The 23,230-nt window shown below is 40.2% G+C and overlaps 1 protein-coding gene across 9 annotated transcripts in view; it reads right to left on the bottom strand.

Moving 5' to 3' along the window:
* ppip5k1a (diphosphoinositol pentakisphosphate kinase 1a) overlaps nt 1-23,230 on the bottom strand; it is a 138,959-nt gene that overhangs the window by 68,787 nt on the left and 46,942 nt on the right. For 5 of the 9 annotated variants that reach the window (XM_057837078.1, XM_057837055.1, XM_057837063.1 and 2 more), the window contains 2 exons: nt 17,381-17,506; nt 15,285-15,347 (listed from right to left, as the gene is read on the bottom strand). The exons of 2 other annotated variants lie outside the window; for them this stretch is intronic. In XM_057837078.1, coding sequence (XP_057693061.1) covers nt 15,285-15,347; nt 17,381-17,506 — 189 coding nt within the window. The remainder of the gene's footprint in view (nt 1-15,284; nt 15,348-17,380; nt 17,507-23,230) is intronic. 2 more of the 9 variants (XM_057837084.1, XM_057837047.1) reach the window with 1 other exon arrangement.

The following is a 23,230-nucleotide window of genomic DNA, read 5'->3' on the forward strand; positions in this document are numbered from 1 at the left end:
AATGGCCTTCTTTACGAGACAGGCTCCTCCTCCAAGGGAAAAAAATCTATTGACCTCAAACCTGTTTCAGGGGAGCCTCAAGACATGTGTTCAGGTGCCTAATGAAAAATATTGAGGTTTTGTAGAAGCGGAGAGGTACAAACTGGAAGTGAAAATGACCGTCAACAATTTGTCTCGCCAAAAACTTTGAACAGTCATAACTCGGCAGATATACAACATATCTGCGCCAAACTTCCCGTGTTTGTTGAGAGTCATACCCTGAAGGTTCGTGTAGGGGTCATTTGCATCAACTCTACAGTGCCAACTAGTGGCGACAGAAAGAAGTTTTAAAAAAGGCCTTTCCTATTGGGTTTTTCCAACATAGAGTGAGGAAATTTGGGGAGTTGATACCTTGTGCAAAACTGCTCCAAAAAGTCTCTTGCACCCATTTTCCAAATCCAACAGGAAATCGGGTATTTTGGATCAAATGTGAAATTTTTATCGGTTCACAGTAGGAGTTTACATTTGGAGGCTTGAACATGCACGAAAACTCACAAAAATTTCGACATACATGCGGCTTTGCATAACGTTCAATAATCTTGCAACGTTACGAAAAAATGTAACAAAATGGCTCAGTGGCGCCCCCTTGAAATTTTCAAAAAGGCCTCTCCATTTAGGTTTTTTCAACGTAGATGGATGAAATTCGGAGAGTCAATACCTTGTACAAAACTGCTCCAAAAAGTCTCTTGCATGCGTATTCCAAACCCAACAGGAAATCGGGTATTTTGGATTGAATGTGAATTTTTTATCGATTTACAGTGTGCACATTTTACACCTTGGCACCTAGGGAATTAGTTTGATCATTCTCAAAATTGGCGAGACTGTTCATGAGGCATATGAAATCTTAAGTTATCAAAATGGTGTGTTTTCATTCACGGGCCTGACCTGGGCGGGGTGCCAAAGTCGGCCATTTTTTCGCCAAAACACCGAATTCGGAAAATGACTGATAACTCCCTCATACAACGTTCAATCTATTTTAAATCTGCCATGTGTGTGAGGTATACCAGCCTGAGCACGACTGGATTGAAAATTTACCATTTGTGCCTGGCGCCTCCTAGTGGGAACAGGAAATGCCCTTTTTTACGGTGACACACTCCTCCTCCAAGGGAAAAAATTAATCGACCTCAAACCTGCATAAGGGAAGCCTTAAGACCTGTCTTCAGGTGCCTGATGAAAAATATTGAAGTTTCGTTGAAGCGGAGGGGTCCAAACAGGAAAGTGAAAATGACTGTCAATAATTTTTCTCTCCAAAAATTTTGAACAGTCATAACTCGGCAGATATACAACATATCTGCGGCAAACTTCCCGTGCTTGTTGAGAGTCATACCCTGAAGGGCCTTGTAGGGGTCATTTGCATCAAACCTACAGCGCCAACTAGTGGCAATAGAAAGTCACTCGTTTTTCCAATACATGTTCAGTTCTTTTCAGGTTGGTCATTGTAGTTTCAAGACCTATTAAAATACTTATTTACGGCCCATGTCCACGTGTCTCTGTCTGTTGCCGTGACGACCCTTTGTTCGCCATTTAAAGGAAATATTTTTTTTCAGAGACTCAGGCAGCTTATAGAGCCACAGTATTTGGCACACTTGGTCGAATTGGCCGAGTTAGAAGATTAATTTTGGGTTTTGAATAAGGGCTTGGCTGCACAGCTCAGTAGTGGCTCCTTTTTTGTAGTACTCTCTCCAATAGGGGTTTTTATCTCTTGGGTGTGGGAATGTAAATAGGCGACTTTCGAGCATGTTAGGTTCTAATGAGATAATTAGAGAGGAGGATCTGCCACCAGCCTGACCTGCACACAGTCCGAGTTGCGTGACGTCCGAGTTGCGCTAGATTGCGAGGGCCCGTTCAGTCCTGCTTGCAGGCCTAGTTATTATTATTATTTTTTCATGGCAAATGAAAATGGCCAATTTGAAGGCCTGAACATGCTCAAAAACTCACCAAATTTTGCACATACATCCGGCTTCGCGAAAATTTCGAAAATTTAGCAACGTTTTTTAAAAAAATCAAAAAATGGCTCAGTGGCGCCCCCTTGAAATTTTAAAAATGCCCTTTGCTTTGATGTTTTTCAACGTAGAGCGATGAAATTTGGGGAGTGGATACGTTGTCCAGAGACGCTTCAAAAAGTCTGCAGCACCCATATTCCAAACCCAACAGGAAATCGGATATTTTGGATTGAATGTTGAAAAACATAGCATTTTGGGCGAAAAACAGCATGCACGTTTCAGACCATTGCGCCGAGCCAGTACGTTGGATCTTCCTCAAAATTGGTGTACGTCTTCATGAGACATATGAGATATTAAGTTGTGAAAATGGTGAGTTTTCGTCCACGGGCCTAACCTGGGCGGGGTACCAAAGTCGGGTGTTTTTTTGGCAACGCGCCAATTTCAGTAAATGATTAATAACTTCCTGATACAAGGTCCAATCTTTTTCATATTTGGCATGCGTGTAAGGTGTCTTAACCTGAACACGACTGCATTGAAATATTTTCCATTAGGCCTGGCGCCCCCTTGTGGGAAGAGGAAACACCCATTTTTACGAGAAAGGCTCCTCCTCCTGGTGAAAAACATCAATTGACCTCAAACCTGCATCAGGGGAGCCTTAAGACATGTCTTTAGGTATATGATGAAAAATATTGAGTTTTCGTTGATGTAGCAGTACCCAAACAGGAAAGTGAAAAGACCCTCGGCATTTTGTCACAAAATGGCCAATTTCCAGGTCTGAACATGCTCGAAAACTCACCTAAATTTGCACATACATGCAGCTTCATGTAAATTTCATGAATTTAGCAACATTGCCAAAAGATGTAATAAAATGGCTCAGTGGCGCCCCCTTCAATTTTAAAAAAAGGCCTGTCCTATTAGTTTTTTTCGACGTAGAGTGATGAAATTTGGGGAGTGGATACGTTTTGCAAAACTGCTCCAAAAAGTCTCTTGCACCCATATTCCAAACCCAACAGGAAATCGGGTATTAGGGATTGAATCTTGCACAACATGGCATTTTTGTCTAAAACCAGCATGCACGTTTGACACCATTACGCCGAGGCAGTAAGTTGAATGCTCCTCAAAATTGGTCAGACTATTATTGACACATATGAGATGTTAGGTTATCAAAATGGTGACATTTCATTCACGACCCTTTCCTGGCCAGGGGAGCAAATGTGTCTTATTTTTGACAATCCAATTCAGTAAATGACTATAAGTCGCGGTTTTTTTCATATTTTGCTTTGGGGTGCGACTTATACTCAGCAGCGACTTATGTGTGAAATTATTAACACATTATGATAAAATTTCCCATGTTATTTTGGTGTTTTGGACTAATGGTTTTGTAAACTTGTTAGCATGCTATAGTTATCTGAATAACTCTTAATAGCTATGGCCACGTTCGCGTTCTGCCTTTGGCAATGTATGTTCAATTGTATAATTGACTTTTTAAAATTGAAATGGATGCATTTAGTTTGTGGCGCTTTCACGCCCACCTGGGAGCGCACTCGCACTTGTTTACGTGAAGAAGAGCGCTCGCACACCAGAAGAAGACAGACAGCTACGTAGCTCTGAGTGAGTGAGTGAGTGAGTGAGTGAGTGAGTGAGTGAGTGAGTGAGTGAGTGAGTGAGCGAGCGAGTTAGCGAGAGGGAAAGACGGCTGCGAAGCTACGTTCATTGTTTATGCTTTTAAAATATCTCTACAGAGGCAACGCCTGCGTGTTACATCTTTTCTGTTGTTGTTGTGTGTTTTCCACCCGCGAGCGGACACTTACAGCCAGTTGTGTGGTTGTTTGAATGGTGTGCTAATGCTAGCGAACGCATGCTAATCTGTTATGTTATTGCTGCAATAGTACCTAATTATCATTTATTTACGTTGATGTGAACCTGTTTGCTATCGAGGACCAAATTGATTCAACAAATTATGCGGACGTCCAGCATTGTCTTTTTGGAGTTCGCTGTATATAGCCAGGACCGAGCGGTAGCGTCCTGGTGAGGACAGTATATTCGCATTTCGTTGTTTATGCACTGTACACTGTAGATTTATTCAGCATGTTGTTCTCTATTGTATTTTTATATTAAACTGCCTTTCAAGATGACATATCTGTTCTATGTGTTGGATTTTATCAAGTAAATTTCCCCCAAAATTGCGACTTATACTCCGGTAAGACTTATATATGTTTTTTTTCTCTTTGTTGGGCATTTTCTGCCTTGTGCGACTTATACTCAGGTGCGACTTGTAGTCCGAAAAATACGGTAATAACTTCCTGATTGAAGGTGCAATCTTTTTCATATTTGGCATGAATGTGAAGTATTTCAGCCTGCACATGACTTTATTGAAATATTACTCATTACGCCTGGCGCCCCCTAGTGGGAACAGGAAACACACTTTTAATTAAATAGAAAGGCTCCTGCTTCTCAGGGTCAAAAATCAATTGACCTCAAACCTGAATCAGCGGAGCCTTAAGACATGTGTTCAGGTGCCTGATCAACAATTTTGTTTCGTTAAAGCAGAGGGGTCCAAAAGGAAAGTCATAATGACCGTGTTCAGGTGCCTAATAAACAATTTTGTTTTGTTAAAGCAGAGGGGTCCCATAGGAAAGTCATAATGACCGTCGCCATTTTCTCTCCCCACTAATTCTGAACATTCAGACATGCAATATATCTGCCTGGATATCTGTCTGTTGTCGACTGCCACCGCCCCGACCTGCCTGCCCTTCGACTTTATTTGACGTCCGAGTTGCGCCATACGCGAGGGCCCGTTCAGTCCTGCTTGCAGGGCTAGTTATTATTATTTTTTTTTTTTCATGGCAAATGAAAATGGCCAATTTGAAGGCCTGAACATGCTCAAAAACTCACCAAAATTTGCACATACATCCGGCTTCGCGAAAATTTCGACAATTTGGCAACGTTTACAAAAAAAAATAAAAAATGGCTCAGTGGCGCCCCCTTGCAATTTTCAAAATGCCCTTTGCTTTGATGTATTTCAACGTAGGGCGATGAAATTTGGGGAGTGGATACGTTGTCCAGAACCGCTTCAAAAAGTCTAAAGCACCCATATTCCAAACCCAACAGGAAATGGGATATTCTGGATTGAATGTTGAAAAACATAGCATTTTGGGCGAAAACCAGCATGCACGTTTCAGACCGTTGCGCCGAGCCAGTACGTTGGATCTTCCTCAAAATTGGTGTAAGTGTTCATGAGACATATGAGATACTAAGTTGTGAAAATGGTGAGTTTTCGTCCACGGGCCTGACCTGGGCGGGGTACCAAAGTCGGGTGTTTTTTTGGCAACGCGCCAATTTCAGTAAATGATTAATAACTTCCTGATACAAGGTCCAATCTTTTTCATATTTGGCATGCATGTAAGGTGTCTTAACCTGAACACGACTGCATTGAAATATTTTCCATTAGGCCTGGCGCCCCCTTGTGGGAAGAGGAAACACCCTTTTTTACGAAAAAGGCTCCTCCTCCTGGTGAAAAACATCAATTGATCTCAAACCTGCATCAGGGGAGCCTTAAGACATGTCTTTAGGTATCTGATGAAAAATATTGAGTTTTCGTTGATGTTGCAGTATCCAAACAGGAAAGTGAAAAGACCCTTGGCATTTTCTCTCAAAATGGCAAATTTCAAGGTCTGAACATGCTCGAAAACTCACCAAAATGTGCACATACATGTGGCTTCATGTAGATTTCATGAATTTAGCAACATTGCCAAAAGATGTAATAAAATGGCTCAGTGGCGCCCCCTTCAATTTTTAAAAAAGGCCTGTCCTATTAGTTTTTTTCGACGTAGAGTGATGAAATTTGGGGAGTGGATACGTTGTGCAAAACTGCTCCAAAAAGTCTCTTGCACCCATATTCCAAACCCAACAGGAAATCGGGTATTATGGATTGAATCTTGCATTTTTGTCAAAAACCTGCATGCACGTTTGAGACCATTACGCCGAAGCAGTAAGTTGAATGCTTCTCAAAATTGGTCAGACATCCCAAAAACATGCATGGTAGGCTGATTGAGCACTCTAAATTGTCCGTAGGTATGAGTGTGCGCGTGAATGGTTGTATGTCTCCTTGTGCCCTGCAATTGGCTGGCAACCAGTGCAGGGTGTCCCCTGCCTACTGCCTCGAGTTAGCTGGGATAGGCTCCAGCACCTCCGCGACCCTCGTGAGGAAAAGCGGCATGGAAAATGAATGAATGAATGAATGTTCATGACACATATGAGATGTTAGGTTATCAAAATGGTGACATTTCATTCACGGCCCTTTCCTGGGCAGGGGAGCAAATGTGTCTTATTTTTGACAATACAATTCAGTAAAAGACTACTGTATTTTTCCGACTATAAGTTGTGTTTTTTTTTCTTCATATTTTGGTTTGGGGTGCGACTTATACTCAGCAGTGACTTATGTGTGAAATTATTAACACATTATGATAACATTTCCCATGTTATTTAGGTGTTTTGGACTAATGGTTTTGTAAACTTGTTAGCATGCTATAGTTATCTGAATAACTCTTAATAGCTATGGCCATTTTCATTTGCCATGAAAAAATAATAATGAGTGCGCTCCCAGTTGGGCGTGAAAGCGCCACAAACTAAATGCATCCATTTCAATATAAAAAAGTCAATTATACAATTGAACATACATTGCCAAAGGCAGAACGCGAACGTGGCCATAGCTATTAACAGTTATTCAGATTACTATAGCATGCTAACAGGTTTACAAAACCATTAGGCCTGGTGCCCCCTGGTGAGTGAAATTATTAACACATTATGATATAATTTCCCGTGTTATTTTGGTGTTTTGGACTGATGGTTTTGTAAACTTGTTAGCATGCGATAGTTATCTGAATAACTGTTAATAGCTATGGCCACGTTCGCGTTCTGCCTTTGGCAATGTATGTTCAATTGTATAATTGACTTTTTTATATTGAAATGGATGCATTTAGTTTGTGGCGCTTTCACGCCCACCTGGGAGCGCACTCGCACTTGTTTACGTGAATAAGCGCTCGCACACCAGAAGAAGACAGACAGCCACGTAGCTCTGAGTGAGTGAGTGAGTGAGTGAGTGAGTGAGTGAGTGAGTGAGTGAGTGAGTGAGTGAGTGAGTGAGTGAGTGAGTGAGTGAGTGAGTGAGTGAGTGAGTGAGTGAGTGAGAGTGAGTGAGTGAGTGAGTGGACTAGTTAGCGAGAGAGAAAGACGGCTGCGAACCTACGTTCATTGTTTATGCCTTTAAAATATCTCTACAGAGGCAACGCCTGCGTGTATCATCTTTTCTGTTGTTGTGTGTTTTCCACCCGCGAGCGGACACTTACAGCCAGTTGTGTGGTTGTTTGAATGGTGTGCTAATGCTAGCGAACGCATGCTAATCTGTTACATTTTTGCTGTAATAGTACGTAATTATCATTTATTTACGGTGATGTGAACCTGTTTGCTATCGAGGACCAAATTGATTCAACAAATTATGCGGACATCCAGAATTGTCTTTTTGGAGTTCGCTGTCTATAGCCAGGACTGAGCGGTAGCGTCCTGGTGAGGACAGTATATTCGCATTTCGTTGTTTATGCACTGTACACTGTACATTTATTCAGCATGTTGTTCTCTATTGTATCTTTATATTAAATTGCCTTTCAAGATGACATATCTGTTCTACGTGTTGGATTTTATCAAGTAAATTTCACCCACAAATGCGACTTATACTCGGGTAAGACTTTTGTTTCCTTAAAGCAGAGGGGTCCAATAGGAAAGTCATAATGACCGTGTTCAGGTGCCTAATAAACACTTTTGTTTTGTTAAAGCAGAGGGGTCCGATAAGAAAGTCATCATGACCGTCGCCATTTTCTCTCCCCACTAATTCTGAACATTCAGACATGCAATATATCTGCCTGGATATCTGTCTGTTGTCGACTGCCACCGCCCCGACCTGCCTGCCCTCCGACTTTGTTTGACGTCCGAGTTGCGCCATACGCGAGGGCCCGTCAGTCCTGCTTGCAGGGCTAGTTCTGGTTATATTTTTTAGGTGGTAATAAGCGGATTTAGTGACGGACTTTAGATGGCTATCAAATTTTAGGTCTGAGTCAATAATTACGCCAAGGTTTCTGACTTGATTTGTAGCTGTTAGTGACATTGTGCTAAGTTGGCTGCTTATCTTTGACCTTTCCTTTTTTGGCCCAAAAATGATCACCTCTGTCTTCTCTACATTTAACTGGAGAAAATTCTGGCACATCCATTCATTGATTTGACGAATGCATTTACTCAGGGAGACTAAGGGACTATAATCATGTGGGGACACAGAAATGTACAGTTGTGTGTCATCTGCATAGGCATGATAGGAGATGTCATACTGTTCCATTATCTGAGCTAACGGAAGCATATAGATGTTAAATAAGAGTGGTCCAAGAATTGACCCTTGAGGGACTCCACACGTGAATTTGGTTCGTTCTGACTGATAGTTTCCAATTGACACAAGAAATCTCTATCATGTAAATAGGATGTGAACCACTGAAGAATAGTGTCAGTAAGCCCTACCCACTGTTCCAATCTGCTGAGTAGTATGTTGTGATCAACCGTGTCAAATGCGGCGCTGAGATCCAATAGTAGCAGAACAGATGATTTGCCTGCATCGGTATTCCGACGAATATCATTTAGGACTTTGATAAGCACGGTCTCGGTGCTGTGTTGTGGCCGAAATCCAGACTGAAATGAGTTAAAAAGATTGTTTTGCATCATAAAAGTCTGGATCTGTTCAAACACAACCCTTTCGATAATTTTCCCCAGGAATGTCAGATTTGATATTGGCCTGTAATTCATTTACTGAATATAAATGAAATACACTGCCTACATAATGCATAGAATGCTAATCATTCACAATAATGAGCATACACATCAAGCAGGTAAATAACAATTTAGATAAGTGAATTGGCAACAAACAAAATTCAGCCTCCACCATACAGCCAAAGGGGCTAACCATTAGCATTAACGCTAGCGGCTAACGGTTAGCTAGGGTTGCCACCTTTCAGAAATAGAAATAAGGGACGCCCCCCTCGCACCCAAAGCCTGACAGGTGAAAAAAAGTGGCACCCCCAAAACTCATAAAATGCAAAGAAATGTATCTATTTTTAGATGACAAAACTGTATTGTGCACTATTTGGGCATGGTGGTTTCTTTGCAGCAGATTGTTTTGTTTTTTCCTGCAGGTTAGTGAAAACGAAGTTGTGAATATCGTAATTAACATTTGTGTTGTCGGCACTGAATCCGGTCACGTGATCCATTGACAAGGCAATTTCTTAAGGGAATGTTCCAGGAGACTTACAATTCCAGCAGCTGACTCTTGTTGACTTTTGTTGGTGAGCCCAGACTCTGGACTGAAGTACTGGACAGCAAGGGGAATCGTCTTCCTGCTCTATTTATTCGAGGCATCGGTCTGTATGGAGAATGGGATCACCCACTGCCTTTGGACACAGGACTTGTTTCAACAGTGCCTCTTGCTTTGTTCTCCCCAAAGTCATTTTCTTCACCATTTTGGAATAACATAAAAATCTGATTGAGCCTGTGTCCACAGTCAGCACTATTGTAGCTCTGGCTGGCTACGTTTTATTGTGTGGTATACCTGTGTCACCACAGCAGCAGTAATTTAGAGGGTAGGAGTGGGATGATGTCAAATCCACTATTAATCAATCAATAGATAGTATACTGTATATTCGCAGTAGGACTATTTATTCAGTGTTTATTTGCTGTAAATCTATTAGGAATAATTCCAAATGAGGAGCATTAGTTACCGTAACAAAATAAGATGTTCTTTATGGGTCCTTAAATTCCTTCCATATTTATTGACAATAAATGCATGTTTCAAAAAAAAAAAAAAAAATCTACATTCCTGAAAATAAGCAACCATTGTGGCAACTGAAATAGCCTAGCTATGCTCCTATCAATGCAAGATGTATTCATGTAAATATAAATATAGCCTATATGTTATCCATATACAAGAGCATAATAACATACCAAATGAAGCTCAGGGGATGTTTCAGGTACAAAAGATTGTGACGAAGGCTCTTCTGGGATCTTATATTCCGTTTGTGGAGGTCCCCTGCAGCATGCTGTTTTACACCTCCGTGAGACACAGCAAAAACTTTCCTGCCTGCCTTGCAGTCCGCTTTATAATCACCATCAGTGACTATCGAGCCACGGGCTACGATCTTCCCAGTCCAGTCTATTTTTTGGAGACGTTTCCCCTTTTGCGGATGAGGTGGGGTGTCCTGAGCTTCTGTTGTAGAAGAAGACATCTTTGTTTTGAAAACGCGCGAGCGGTGCACTGAGCAGAGTGAGCAACATAACTAGGCAACGAACCCGGAAGTGGAGCGCAGTGCAGGGCAGACAGCAGCGGGCAGGCAGATAACTATCTTGCTGTCTTGAACATCTCCTGCCCTTTTTGTTCATTATTGTTGGCTCAGTGGTTACTCATGAACGCAAGAGGTGTTTGTGTTTGTGACAGACGTGCATGGGCTGGGCGCACCGCCGCCCGCGGCTCCGTGCGGGGTTGCCCCATGGGACAATTGTGAAATACGGAATAAACCAATACGGAACACAACTTTTAATTCCCAATTACGGAACGATTCCGTATTTCAAGGGACGGGTGGCAAGCCTACGGTTAGCACACAGCGGCTAGCGGTTAGCTCGTGGCGGCTGATGAATACAAGCGACCCTAAGCAGGTAACGCATCTGCCAAACGTGTTTATGCATTGCCAAGGCACACTTCTGCAATATACCCACCTCTCTCATTCACACACAACACTTGGATTGCCACTAAACAGGACGGCAGCTTGAGGAACGAACCGCAGGCAGTGAAAGGAGGAAAAAATGACTCGTGTACACTGGCAGTGAAGGGAGGAGAGACAGTAACTCGTGCGCGCCAATGAAGGGAGGAGAGAAAGTGACTCGTGTGCGCGTCGCTTTTCTTAAAGGGCCAGCGTGGTAACAATTAAACTAAAGCACAAACATGCAATGGGGCTTTCCTACAATAACACTATTAATTAAATAGATAATAACCAAATAACCCTCTCTGGGTTCTTCACAGAAAAAAAGCCAGGAAATAAAAAACACTATTGGGGAATTTTTTTTTTTTTTTTTTAAATCAAAATGCTCTCTGGTATAGTTCAGGGGGCCGGACCAAATGTGGAGGCAGGCCGTAGTTTGGGGACCCCTGGTATACAGTATATGTGGGCTAGCTTGTTTCCCACTTTTAAAAAGCTCATCTTCCTTAAGAGTGAAGCTTTGTGAGCGTATGCCCAGGCAGAAGCATCTCTTTCGGTCACATTATAAGCATGCCCTACTCCCACCTCCAAGCCAGCTTCTTGAGTGCTAGAGGCGAACCACCCGTCTCGGATGTGTTAGGGCCTCTGCCCCTCCCTCCTGAGGCCTGACCTACCTTGGATAAGTGTGCGCGTTTTTAACTGATTACAGGTTGGGATGGGTGGAGCGGCCACAGGTGCGGACAATTATCATCAGCCGTCCTTAACAGCCAGTGGACGCTGCCACCTCGTCGCCTGACCAACTCGTCTGTATACTACGTCAGTTGCATCTTGCAATTTCTTCATGATAGCTCTGATACCCGGCTCACAACTAATTTGCTCTCACCTCAGCTCCTGTTTTATGCTTGCTCCCTGTCGGATTCCACGCCTGCCTCCTTCCGAGCTTCCACGTCTCATGCCACCCCAGCAACCCCCGAGCAAAGCGATCAACACCCACCACAATTTCTCTTGTGCTCACTAATAAAATATATCACCCCAACCAGTTTGTCTGCTCTGGGATCCCTTGCAGGATGACGTTCCCACGATAAAATGATTATCCATACATTGGTCAGGAAATCATTCTAGAATATTCTACAAAAACTAATAACAGGAAAAACAAGCTCTTTTCATCATTCTGCTGTGTTTATCACTAGTAGATGTCCAGTCCGTTTGAAGTGGAAGGGGTGGCAGCTGTGGCAGTCAATGGGAACCGATGAGTTTAATTTGGCTGCATTTCAGGCCATTTGCTGTTGATGGTTAGTCACTTCCTGTTGATTTTAGGGCATTCATGGGTCACTTCGGTTTATTTTGGCTTACAGAACTGGAAGTGATCCAGGAATCTCTCCAAATCAATAGGCAGAGACTCCAACTCAGCAGGAAGTGACCCGTAAATGACCTAAAATGAACAAGAAGTGACCAGTCAGCGCCCCAACGAGATATCGTTTCGTGGCAGGAGCATATCGATAATCTTTTGGGACACAAAGTATCACGATATATCACCATTTTGATATTTTGTCACTCACATAGTCTACAATACACAGGTGCGTGACGATGGAGCCAACTTAACAACTAAAACGCTCAATATGTTCTCAATTACCCAGAAAACCATCAGAGAAAAAAAACCTTAAAATGTCAGTTAGCTCAAATATAAGACTAAAATTGCAATTACAGTAATTCCAACACGTCATTTATCAGGAGTCTGCCATTCAAGTGATCAGGAGAGTCGGTGTCTATATACAGTATATTATTGTTAGTCTCAAAAGAAGAAGAGTATAAAAAATACATACAAAATATCACAAGTAACTGATACGGCGCATACTCTGAAGGTCAATGCCCTTCAAGATGCATTTTTCAAATAACAAAAACAAAACTGACTGTAAAGTCCAATTAAACTTTAAACTTTCAAGTGCCATCACGTGAGGTATCATCTTAAACAATATTGATGCAGTGTGGATAGAATGCAAAAGCCTTTGAAAAAAAAAGGACTAATGTGCTACTACAGGCTGAAGGCTGTATAATGCTGTATATAATGGGGCATAAAAGTATTTAGTCTGGCACCAATTGTGCAAGTTCTCCCACTTCAAAAGATGAGAGAGGCCTGCAATTGCCATCATGGGTATACCTCAACAAGGAGAGACAGAATAAGAAAAAAAAAAATCCAAAAAATCACTTTGTCTGATTTTTAAATAATTTATTTGCAAATTATGGTGGAAAATAAGTATTTGGTCACCTACAAACAAGCAAGATTGCTGGCTCTCACAGAGCTGTAACTTCTTTAAGAGGCTCCTCTGTCCTCTCCACTCGTTACCTTTATTAATGGCACGTGTTTGAACTCATTTTCAGTATAGAAGACACCTGTCCACAACCTCAAACAGTCACACTCCAAACTCCACTATGGCAAAGACCAAAAAGCTGTCAAAGGACACTAGAACCCAAATTGTATACCTGCATCTGGCTGGGAAGACAATCTACAATAGGTAAGCAGCATGGTGTGAAGAAATAAACTGTGGGAGCATTTATTAGAAAATGGAAAATATACAACACCACTGATAATCTCCCTCGATCTGGGGCTACATGCAAGATCTAAAACCCTGTGGGGTCAAAATAATCACAAGAACAGAGAGCAAAATTCCCAGAACCACACAGCGGGACCCCGTGAATGACCTGCAGAGAGCTGGGGCCAAAGAAACAAAGGGTAATATCAGCAATACACTACGCCACCAAGGACTGAAATCCTGCAGTGCCAGATGTGTCCCCCTGCTTAAGTCAATATACGTCCAGGCCCATCTGAAGTTTGATAGAGAGCATTTGGATGATCCAGAAGAGGACTGGGAAAATGTGATATGGTCGGATGAAACCAAAACTAAGACTTTTTGGTAGAAACTCAACTTATCAGGCTTGGATGAGAAAGAATGCAGATTTGCATCCAAAGAACATCATATCTGCTGTGAAGCAAGGGGGTGAAAACATGTTTTACGGCTGTTTTTCTGCAAAGGAACCTGGATGCCCAACCCGTGTAAAGGAAAGCATGAATAGGGCCATGCTTTGTTAAATTTTCAGTGAAACCTCGTTCCATCAGCAAAGGCATTGAAGATGAAACATGGCTGGGTCTTTCAGCAAGACAATGATCCCAAACACACTGCCTAGGAAAAAAAGGAGTTGCTTCGTGAGAAGCATTTCAAGGTCCCGGGGTGGCTAAGCCAGTCTCCAGATCTCAACCCCATAGACTGGTAAATGGAAAGTAAATCTTTGGAAGGAGTTGAAAGTCAGTGTTGCCCAACAACAGCCCCATAACATCACTGCTCTCGAGGATATCTGCATGGAGGAATCAACCAAAATACCAGCAACAGTGTGTTAAAGCCTTGTGAAGACTTACAGAAAATGTTTTGACCTTTGTCATTGCCAACAAATGGAATATAACAAAGTATTGAGATGAACTTTTGTTCTTGACCAAATCCTTATCTTCCACCGTAATTTGCAATTATATTCTTTAAAAATCAGACAAAATTATATTCTGGATTTTTTCCACCCTCATTCTGTCTTTCATAGTTGAGATACAGAATGCCTATGATGAAAACTACAGGCCTCTCTAATCTTTTTATGTGGGAGATCTTGCACAATAGGTGGCTGACTAAATACTTTTTTGCCCCACTCTATCTAATGAATTTCTTTGTGATCTGTCCACAAATAACGGAGGAGTAGATAAAAAAAAAAAAAGATTATTTACACACCACCACCACCAACTTCAACAACGTATTAGGAATAAAAACATTCTTGCACACGCTTTTCTTAAGAGAAAAGGGTAGAAGTCACAATCATTGCCAGTAAATGACTGCACTTTAGAGTGCCCCAACATACACCTTCTTGAAGGAGTTCTGTACCGAGTGAGGATTTCAGACAAAACCATTGAAGCAACATCATAAAAGGAACAGCACAACTGAGCTTTAAATCAACTCCTGCTTAACTAGTTATTCACGATAGAAGGTTTTCATATAATGCCACTAGAATGCTCATGGAATGTAGCCATTTGATCGATGGCTTAATGTTTTCGTTCAATGAAAAACACTTGAGTCCAAATATTCATGCTCTCATTTTTATCCAGGGAAAATAAAAACTCAGTATTGTTTGACATGTTTTCAATAAAAAGAATAGTCATAAAATTTGGACTTAAGCTCTTTTAATTGGACAGTGACTATAAAAATTAAAACAATACAAAATGGAACCAAAATGTACGTGTTAAAAGAAGGACGGAATTATTTTGCACTAATATATGAATTAGTGGGAACCCTGGTTAGAAAAAGAATGCCAATGTTAGAAAAGTGACATCAACGATGTGAGATGACCTTTAATAATTAAAAATAAAAATGTTGGCAGGCCTTATGGAAAAACAAACAAACATAAGGTTAAAAAACAAACTAAATTTTGAAGGCATGCATGACAAAGGAAGGTAAGGTGATAAAATACTTGAAAGAAGCAGACGTACCATTAGTCGGATGCTTTGCAAACGACACAGAAAATCGTTTTACTGCCGGCATAGACAACAATTCTGAGGAAACAAAAATTCACTAATGTTACAAGGATCCGCAGTAAGTTGTTGATCATATTAACATACCCTGTTTTAGAAATATATTTTCCCTTAATACTGAATCAATTTGGGTCTAATTTTCTTTATTATTGTGTCGTGCTTGATTTCTCATTTTGAACTTTAACAGCTGTCTGAATACCGAATTTGTTTAACTACAAAAAATATTGACTAGATTTAGAGAACTTCATAAATTGTCTTCATAAATTGGATTAAACATGAAAGAAAAAAAACATTAATACCAGACAGGATGAGGACCAAATGTGTCTTAACATTTCTCAAAATGAGACTCAACATTATGAATGACAAGACAGACAAAAGCTATGAGGATGGCAGCAGTGAAGAGAACAGCTTCATTTGAGCCAACACTGACACCTATTGAACAATTAGACTGACGTCAATGTCAGCTACAAATCCGTGAAGTTTAAACGCCTTCAAATGCATCATCAAGCCCTCAGTTTTAGTCATTTATACATTGTGAAATTATACTGAGAAATGAGTGTGTTACTGTCAGGCCTAAACAAAGCCTATTTCTTACGATGGATTTGTGTAATTTACATAAAAACAGACTTTAACTATTTGCAAATTGCTTCCAACCCCTATTTAACTGGTCGGTATTTGAAATTAAAATGGATGGAAGAGTAAAATTGTCTTTGTGGATGCTGTTGTCAGTGGGTTCCTATTTGATCTATATATTTTTTTGCCAGTGTGCTTATATAAAATACAGTAGTCCCCTCTCACATTATGGAGATAGACACTACCTGCCGCTTGTAACTCGGCTTTTTTATCTTTGTGTTAATATACTTTGCTGAAAATGATTATTTTTTGCACCAACCTAAACCCAGAGCAACTTGAAACCCTTACATTTGAAGAATATAGCATAATTTTGGGGATGTAATAATGATAACAATAATAATACACCGACTGACTATATGGTTCTTTTCAGTTGAGGCAGGGGCAACAAAAGATAGGGAAAATATTGATTTCGGGTTTCATTATTTATGTATTATCAAAACGGGATTGAGTTTTTGGCAAGTGATTTCGATGACATTATCTCAATATGGACTGAGCGTACCTCAAGTAAATTTAGGTGACGGCATTAAAAGAGCACTGAACAGACGTACAGACAGTCAGTGTAGCCGGGATCATGGAGAGAAATAAAACCAGCCTATTATGATTTTGAGTAGAAGAGCCAGGTAATGAACAAAAGTGAAAAACAAACAAAACAAAACAAAAATTCCCATACATGCAGGCCCAAACGATCATTCCAGATTATTTTTATGAAAATACAAAGAACTGCTGCTAGATTGCTGACACACAACAAATTAATAGCACTACAACTCTACACTTACCACTAGATGTGAAGCAACAAAATATGATTATAGAAAATTCCATCACTGCAAAAGTAGCGTTGCAGGTAAACCACAAGGCAGAAAACACCACTATGTACTTCTGGGGGATGGGGGGACGTTACAGCAATCTAAATTACAATAATGACCATAAACTACATGTGAATAAATTTGAAAAGACACTTGCCCAACTGCCACATCTATTATTCTATCAATCCTTCAGTTTTCAACTGGACCTGAAGTAGCATGTATATGAACTACTGAAATGAGAACATGCTAATAAAAGTGGTGTGGAGGAAGAATGATGGGGGGGGGGGGGGGGGGGGGGCATTTGTGTGACTGAAATGGATATGGAGTTTTATATGTAGTGAGTAAAACAGGACTGTAAACAATTAACAATTGATGCATGGGCATGAATACTCATTCTCTTATCGTGAACAATATTTCCTTCCATCCATAGTTTCATGATTGCAAGAACTATAACATTTTTAAATTAAATGTATGTGTATCTGTATTCAGTACATTTACATGCCCACATTCTCTACATGGGCAAGTTCTAAATGTTGTATTTAATAATCAGGTCTAAATGGAAAATTTCAAAACTTTTTTTTTTCTTTCTTTTCTCTGTACTGTGTCTCAAACACATACCGTCTTTGTAGGACAGACTGCTGGTGGAGAATTTTTTGCGATGCGCACGTGCGTAGTCCTGCAGGTTAGGGGCACTAGAGGACCCACCTAGGACAGTGGTGCTGAACAGCCCGGCACACTGAGAGCCTGCGAGGGGGGCGGGGGGTTAGTCACCACTACACATAACATGCTGTTACTCAAATTACTATTCAAAGAGCGACACAAAGAGAGAAAAGACAGAAGTATAGGAAAGAAACATGCAGAGAGAACCAGTAAACCATGCAACTAATGTCTCCCTTTGTTGTTGTGTTTCTTGAACAAGGCTAAGACAACCACCATTGAATCTCCCAAAAGATTACTGTTGTCATATTTAGCAATCTGAAGGAGTTTTTGAGTTTTTCCTGCATGACTGCTGAACATGAGTGTGTATCTGAAGCTGCATTCAGACCGGGTGCGTTTTTTCCTCGTCGCGCGATAGCTCTCCATTCAAAGTCAATGTAATCGTACGTTGAAGCGCGACTGATGGCCAACGATGACTATAATGAAAACATTTCTGAAACTGAGTGATCATCACACCCTAAATGTAATTCATAGCATTAGCATAGAGTTTGCATTAGCCTAATGCTAATGTTTTACATACAGTTCGTGGCGTACAGGTGGGTATAATTCAATAAATATAATGCACTGTTTTCCTGCTGAGTGTGTAGACGCTACAATATGTGTCCATCTGTCAATTTTCATTCGAAGTAGTCTGAAACCTTTATCTTTGGAGTAAAAATTTTTTACTACACATATCAACTAAAACTAGACGAAGAAAAACACATTTTGAGATGACTAATAAGTATTATAAAACATATTTTCTTATCTTAGCCAGAGATAATATACAATGTTGTTTTAGCCTTTAAATGTCTTTGCTCAGTGAACATCTCACACTAAATGTAACTCGTAGCGTGAGCATAGCTTTCACGTTATGTTAGCATTAGACGCGTCTAGGTGGGGATAATTCATTAAAAATAATGTACTGTTTTCCTGCTAAGTGTGTATTATCAAAAAGTTTGTATAGTCCTTGTAGACGCTCCAATATGTGCTCGTCTGTCGACGTTAATTCGAAATAGTTTGAAAACTATTTTTGGAATAAAATGTTTTAAATTTTACAAACGAAAACAGTTTTAGTACACAGCGACTACAAATAGACGGAGACAAACACATTTTGAGATGACTAATAAATATTACCATCCAAAAGACTAAGATAAAAATTAAAAGGGCTGTTAAAAAAAAAAAACAACACTGCCTGATAAGCCGTGCCCGGCGATAACACGCGTTCAAATTTCGCACCAGAGAGAAGATGGCCGAATTGATCTTTCTGCGAGATTTCAGCGATGACAATGAAGCAGCCAATCAATTTTCTGTGACTTCAGTTGCCGGAGTCGGCCCGGAACTTTCCTCAACATCAAGTTAATAAAAATCAAAGAAAGAAATGGGAGCGAAAAATAGGAATACGAGCATTGTCAAAATATTAGGAGATAAAAGCCGCCATACAAATGAGAATGATTTAAATGATGATGACATAGAAATATTACAAAAGTTGGAATATTACGAAAATTGAGTCATATATTGTAAAATTTACAAAATAAAATTATAATATTACGAGATTTAAGTCGTGTTGTTGCTTATTTTTAACGTTGCATGAACTGGAATGATTTCATGGGCTGAGACTTTTACCAACGTCAGCTTTTTATTAACACAAAACTACTTTTGGTGTAATATTAGGAGATTGACGTAATATTAGAAGAAAAAAATACTAAAATTGGATTAGATTGAAGTAGTCATATAACTTATATTTACGTTACGTAAACCAGAAGCTGTTCGGGGTACGCGAACTTTTGGCGATGTTAAGGTCGGTGTGCACACAAAAAAAACATATGGCTTAGGGAGAGTGAAGCGATGTCGCGCGACAAAACGTGTCCGGTTTGAATACAGCTTGAGGATTCAGAGTTGTTCACCGATATCAAAATTGAAAACACCCTACTGCCAAGCAACATTTTAGATTTGAATTATAATATTTGAAAAATTTGAAAGGTAAGCAGGTATAAAGTGAGTAAGTTCTAAGGCACCATCACAAAAGTTTGAGGACTTCAAAGGATATGCAGCAGCTTGAGATACAAATACATTGATTGGTATACTATATTTAAACCTGTAAAACGCAAAGGGTTTACAGCAGGGGTCTCTAAACCGGTCCTCTAGGACCACTGTGGGTGTTGCTGGTTTTTGTTCCTACCGATCGAGCACAGACAGTTCAATCAATGAGGTTTCTCACAAAACAAGCAGCGCCAGCAATCAACTGATTACACTTATAAGACACCATATTGGTGAAAAGGTGTCATCTTTTGGTGGAATGAAATCACGCACACACTGCAGCCCTATGTGGAATGGTTTGGAGACCATTTACAGAAGGTTTGTTAAAAAAAAAAAAAAAAAACAGCATATTTTGGATTTAGACCCATATGTTGTAAAATCCCAAGAGGCCTTCATAAATTGCTGTTAAAATGTCATTTATGTCAAGTATGGCAATATGCCACAACTTGGCAGGGAAGCAGGTGAGGCAAAAGCCATTTTACACTGTGTTCCAAATTACAGTAGTATATCTACATACTAGGGCTGCAGCTATCAAATATTTTCGTAATCCAGTAATCGACTGAAAATTCTATCGATTAATCGAGTAATCGGATAAAACATTTTTTTTTAGGTAAAGAGCAATTATACATACAGACGAGAAAACAAGACATTTCATGTAATATTGAACCATTTGCAGTCAATCAATGTCTTTATTTTCAATGTACATTGTTGAAAACAGCCAACAATTGCATCTCAAATGTGACTAAAAAAAAAGACTAGTTCACTGCTTTCACTCCGAATACTTTTAGAACTTATAAAAAAAAAAAAAAAAAAAAAATTCTTACCTAAAAATGTAATGACGCTTGATAACACACATGACATAAAAGTTGTGTGGTGTTTTTCCCTACGTGTTTCAATTGAATTTCCACTTGTGTCAAGCTATAAGTTCTAGTTAAGTTTTAAGTTAGTCTAAACTGTAAGTCTTTACAGGATTTTGAGCTTTTGCAGTGTTCAAAATAAATGCTGTGCTGTATTGGAGCACATTAGGCACCAGTGCTACTTGATGTTTTATCCAGCAATGACTACTGAGCTAAAATTGACGGTTAGCATTATTATGTTTTTATTTTACACCCTAATCACTCTACAGCGCTGTTTTCACAGATTAAATAAAGCTACACCCTAATCACTCTACAGCGCTGTTTTCACAGATTAAATAAAGCCTGTATGTAAGAGTTAGCCACGCATCGACAGTGGTCATAATGAATAGAAACCTCGCCCTCCGCAGGGATAACGTTAGTGAGCGAGTGACAGGAACGTTAATCTTATTTATGAGGGCTCAGAAGTGTACTGCTTTAAGATGGCGGCTGTTTCATTAACGCCGCCGAGTCGGTCATTTCGCATCTAGTTCTACGTACATGTGATATCTATGACACGCATCAGACACTACCTGCTAGGCTGCTACCACCTTAGTAACATGTGGGCATAATTTTTTGCAAACGTCGGCGCGGTTTGTAACGGCTCTCGGCTGCAGTAAGGTATTTTCTAATTGCTTCTTCCTCTACGCACGTGACGTCAGCGCGTTGTCCTGCATTAAAAGTAGTCCGGGCAAAACGTCATGCTTAGAGCTGGCAAAATTAAACGATTCCTCGAGGTGAATAAAATTACTCGGATCAGTTTTTAAACTCGAGTTACTCGAGTTGCTCGAGTATTCCTTTCAGCTCTACTACATACTATACAAAGTTAATTTGTTCCAGGACCTTGTTTGTAAGTCGAAATGGTCGAATGTCGAGCAGGATTTTCCAACAAAGAATACATAATATTTCCATTAATTCATTCCACAGCCTGAAAACCTACGCTACTCCTCAATAAATACTGCTGGTACTATTACAATTGGCAATTACAGATAGCAAAATCAATGAATTATAATTAAAAATCGGAATAATCATAATAATTAGTAATTCCTGTCATAATGTAACGAATCGGGTTCTAATGTGGCGGATGCGTTTTGCATGCTGTACCTGAACGCAACGCGTGGCTGACATGACAGTGAGATTGAGAGTGCGGTAGAGATTTTACTTTCTCTTTTAATGTTTTGTTGTTGTCGGCGTCATATGCGGCAGACAGTAGGCATGTTGTGTTGGTTCTTAAATAAATGATTAAAAAACTGACGAAGCTGCCGAGATTTCTTTGGCGATGTTACCACAATAATAATTGTCACCTTAACTTGTAAAGGCCTTGATTTTGGCTCACCTGGGAGACATTTTATCACAGGTGTCTATGATTGATGTTGTTGATCTACAGAGCCTTGAGACGCAATGACACTCATGAGTTTAATGAAAAAAACGGAACAAAAAAAATCTTTTTATACTCTTAAATCAAATTTGTATAATAATTTGGAACACAACGTAGTTTCAATGAAGGGTGGCTTAAGACCTTTTCACATTGGACTTTACAACCACCATCAACCAACCCATGTGTGGTGCGGGTCAACACCCGCTCAACGCAGTGTTTTTCGACGTTCTGGGCAGTAAGACAAGAGTAAATGTGTACCAAGGGGCAGCTTCACAAATTAAAATATCACCGTGGTGGAGCAGCAGGATGGCCGAGTGCTTTGGTGTTATTTTGGCTGATCTATTCACAGATGAGGAAGCCTTGATCAATGTGCCTTCTTAAAGAACCCCGAGCTTTGTGAAACAAGAGAAGGGGTTTTCAAACTGCTCCCTGCTCATATCTCCAAAGTGGTTTTAGCTCTCCATGAACTAGTAGAAACTCATTTACGGCAATGCTCCTTAAAATGATCAAATCTGTGGGTTCTTAAATGTAAATCCTCAATGTTTACTCCTTGCTACATCAGCACTTCCAAATTTGGTCATGCAAAAAAGCGGAGCACTCTCTTTTTTGCGCTGCAGCGGGAATCATTAAATGCTCTAAATTTTTCCTGGGAGACAGCTGCGTTGACTATCAACTTGATAAAAGACAATGGAGGCACACCAGCAATTGACTTTCTTCCCAAACCATTACTGACTTTGGAAACTTCAGACGTGACTTTAAGCAGTTTGAGCTTTGTGTTTCTCCAATTTTCCCCTCCAGACTCTAGAACCTTAATTTCCAAATGGGCCATGTCATTTGCTGGTGTGTGTCCGTTCTCTTTTATTAAGTTGGCAGTCAACAAAGCTGTCTACTGTGAAATTTCATGCTTCTTCGAGATATATATCTTATAGATACAATGATTTTATATTCCAGCAGGATTTGGCACCTGCTTTAGAAAGCCAAAACTACCAATACCTAGTTTGATGGCCATGGAAATAAGGTACTTGGACTGACTTGAATCCCATTGGTGATTTATAAGGCATTTCAGATTTATAAGGCATTTCAGAGAAGATGAGAGAACAGATACCTTGAAACAAAGATGATCAAGGCTACTTGGCCTACAATAACACCTGAACTTTGGTCACTTTGCCACCCCGCCATGATGTTGTGCTTAGGGATGTCCCCGATGCGATTACATGATCGGAAATTGGGCCAAATGGGCCATTTTTCACAGGATCGGAACCAGGTGAAAAAGATTGGGTTTTTAATTTTTAAGATTTTTTTAAAAATTGTTGTTTTAAAGGCTAAAAAACAAAATAATCCAGAAATAGGGTGGCATTGCCAAAAGAAACAAAAATATAAGTTTTATGCTCCACAACACTCCCGCAAAATGCGGAGGAGGAAGTAAAGCAAGCAGTACAGTACTCTAACATGATTGGAACTCGA

The sequence above is a fragment of the Corythoichthys intestinalis genome, chromosome 1 (assembly GCF_030265065.1).
Source record: "Corythoichthys intestinalis isolate RoL2023-P3 chromosome 1, ASM3026506v1, whole genome shotgun sequence".
Taxonomy (NCBI): Eukaryota; Metazoa; Chordata; class Actinopteri; order Syngnathiformes; family Syngnathidae; genus Corythoichthys; species Corythoichthys intestinalis.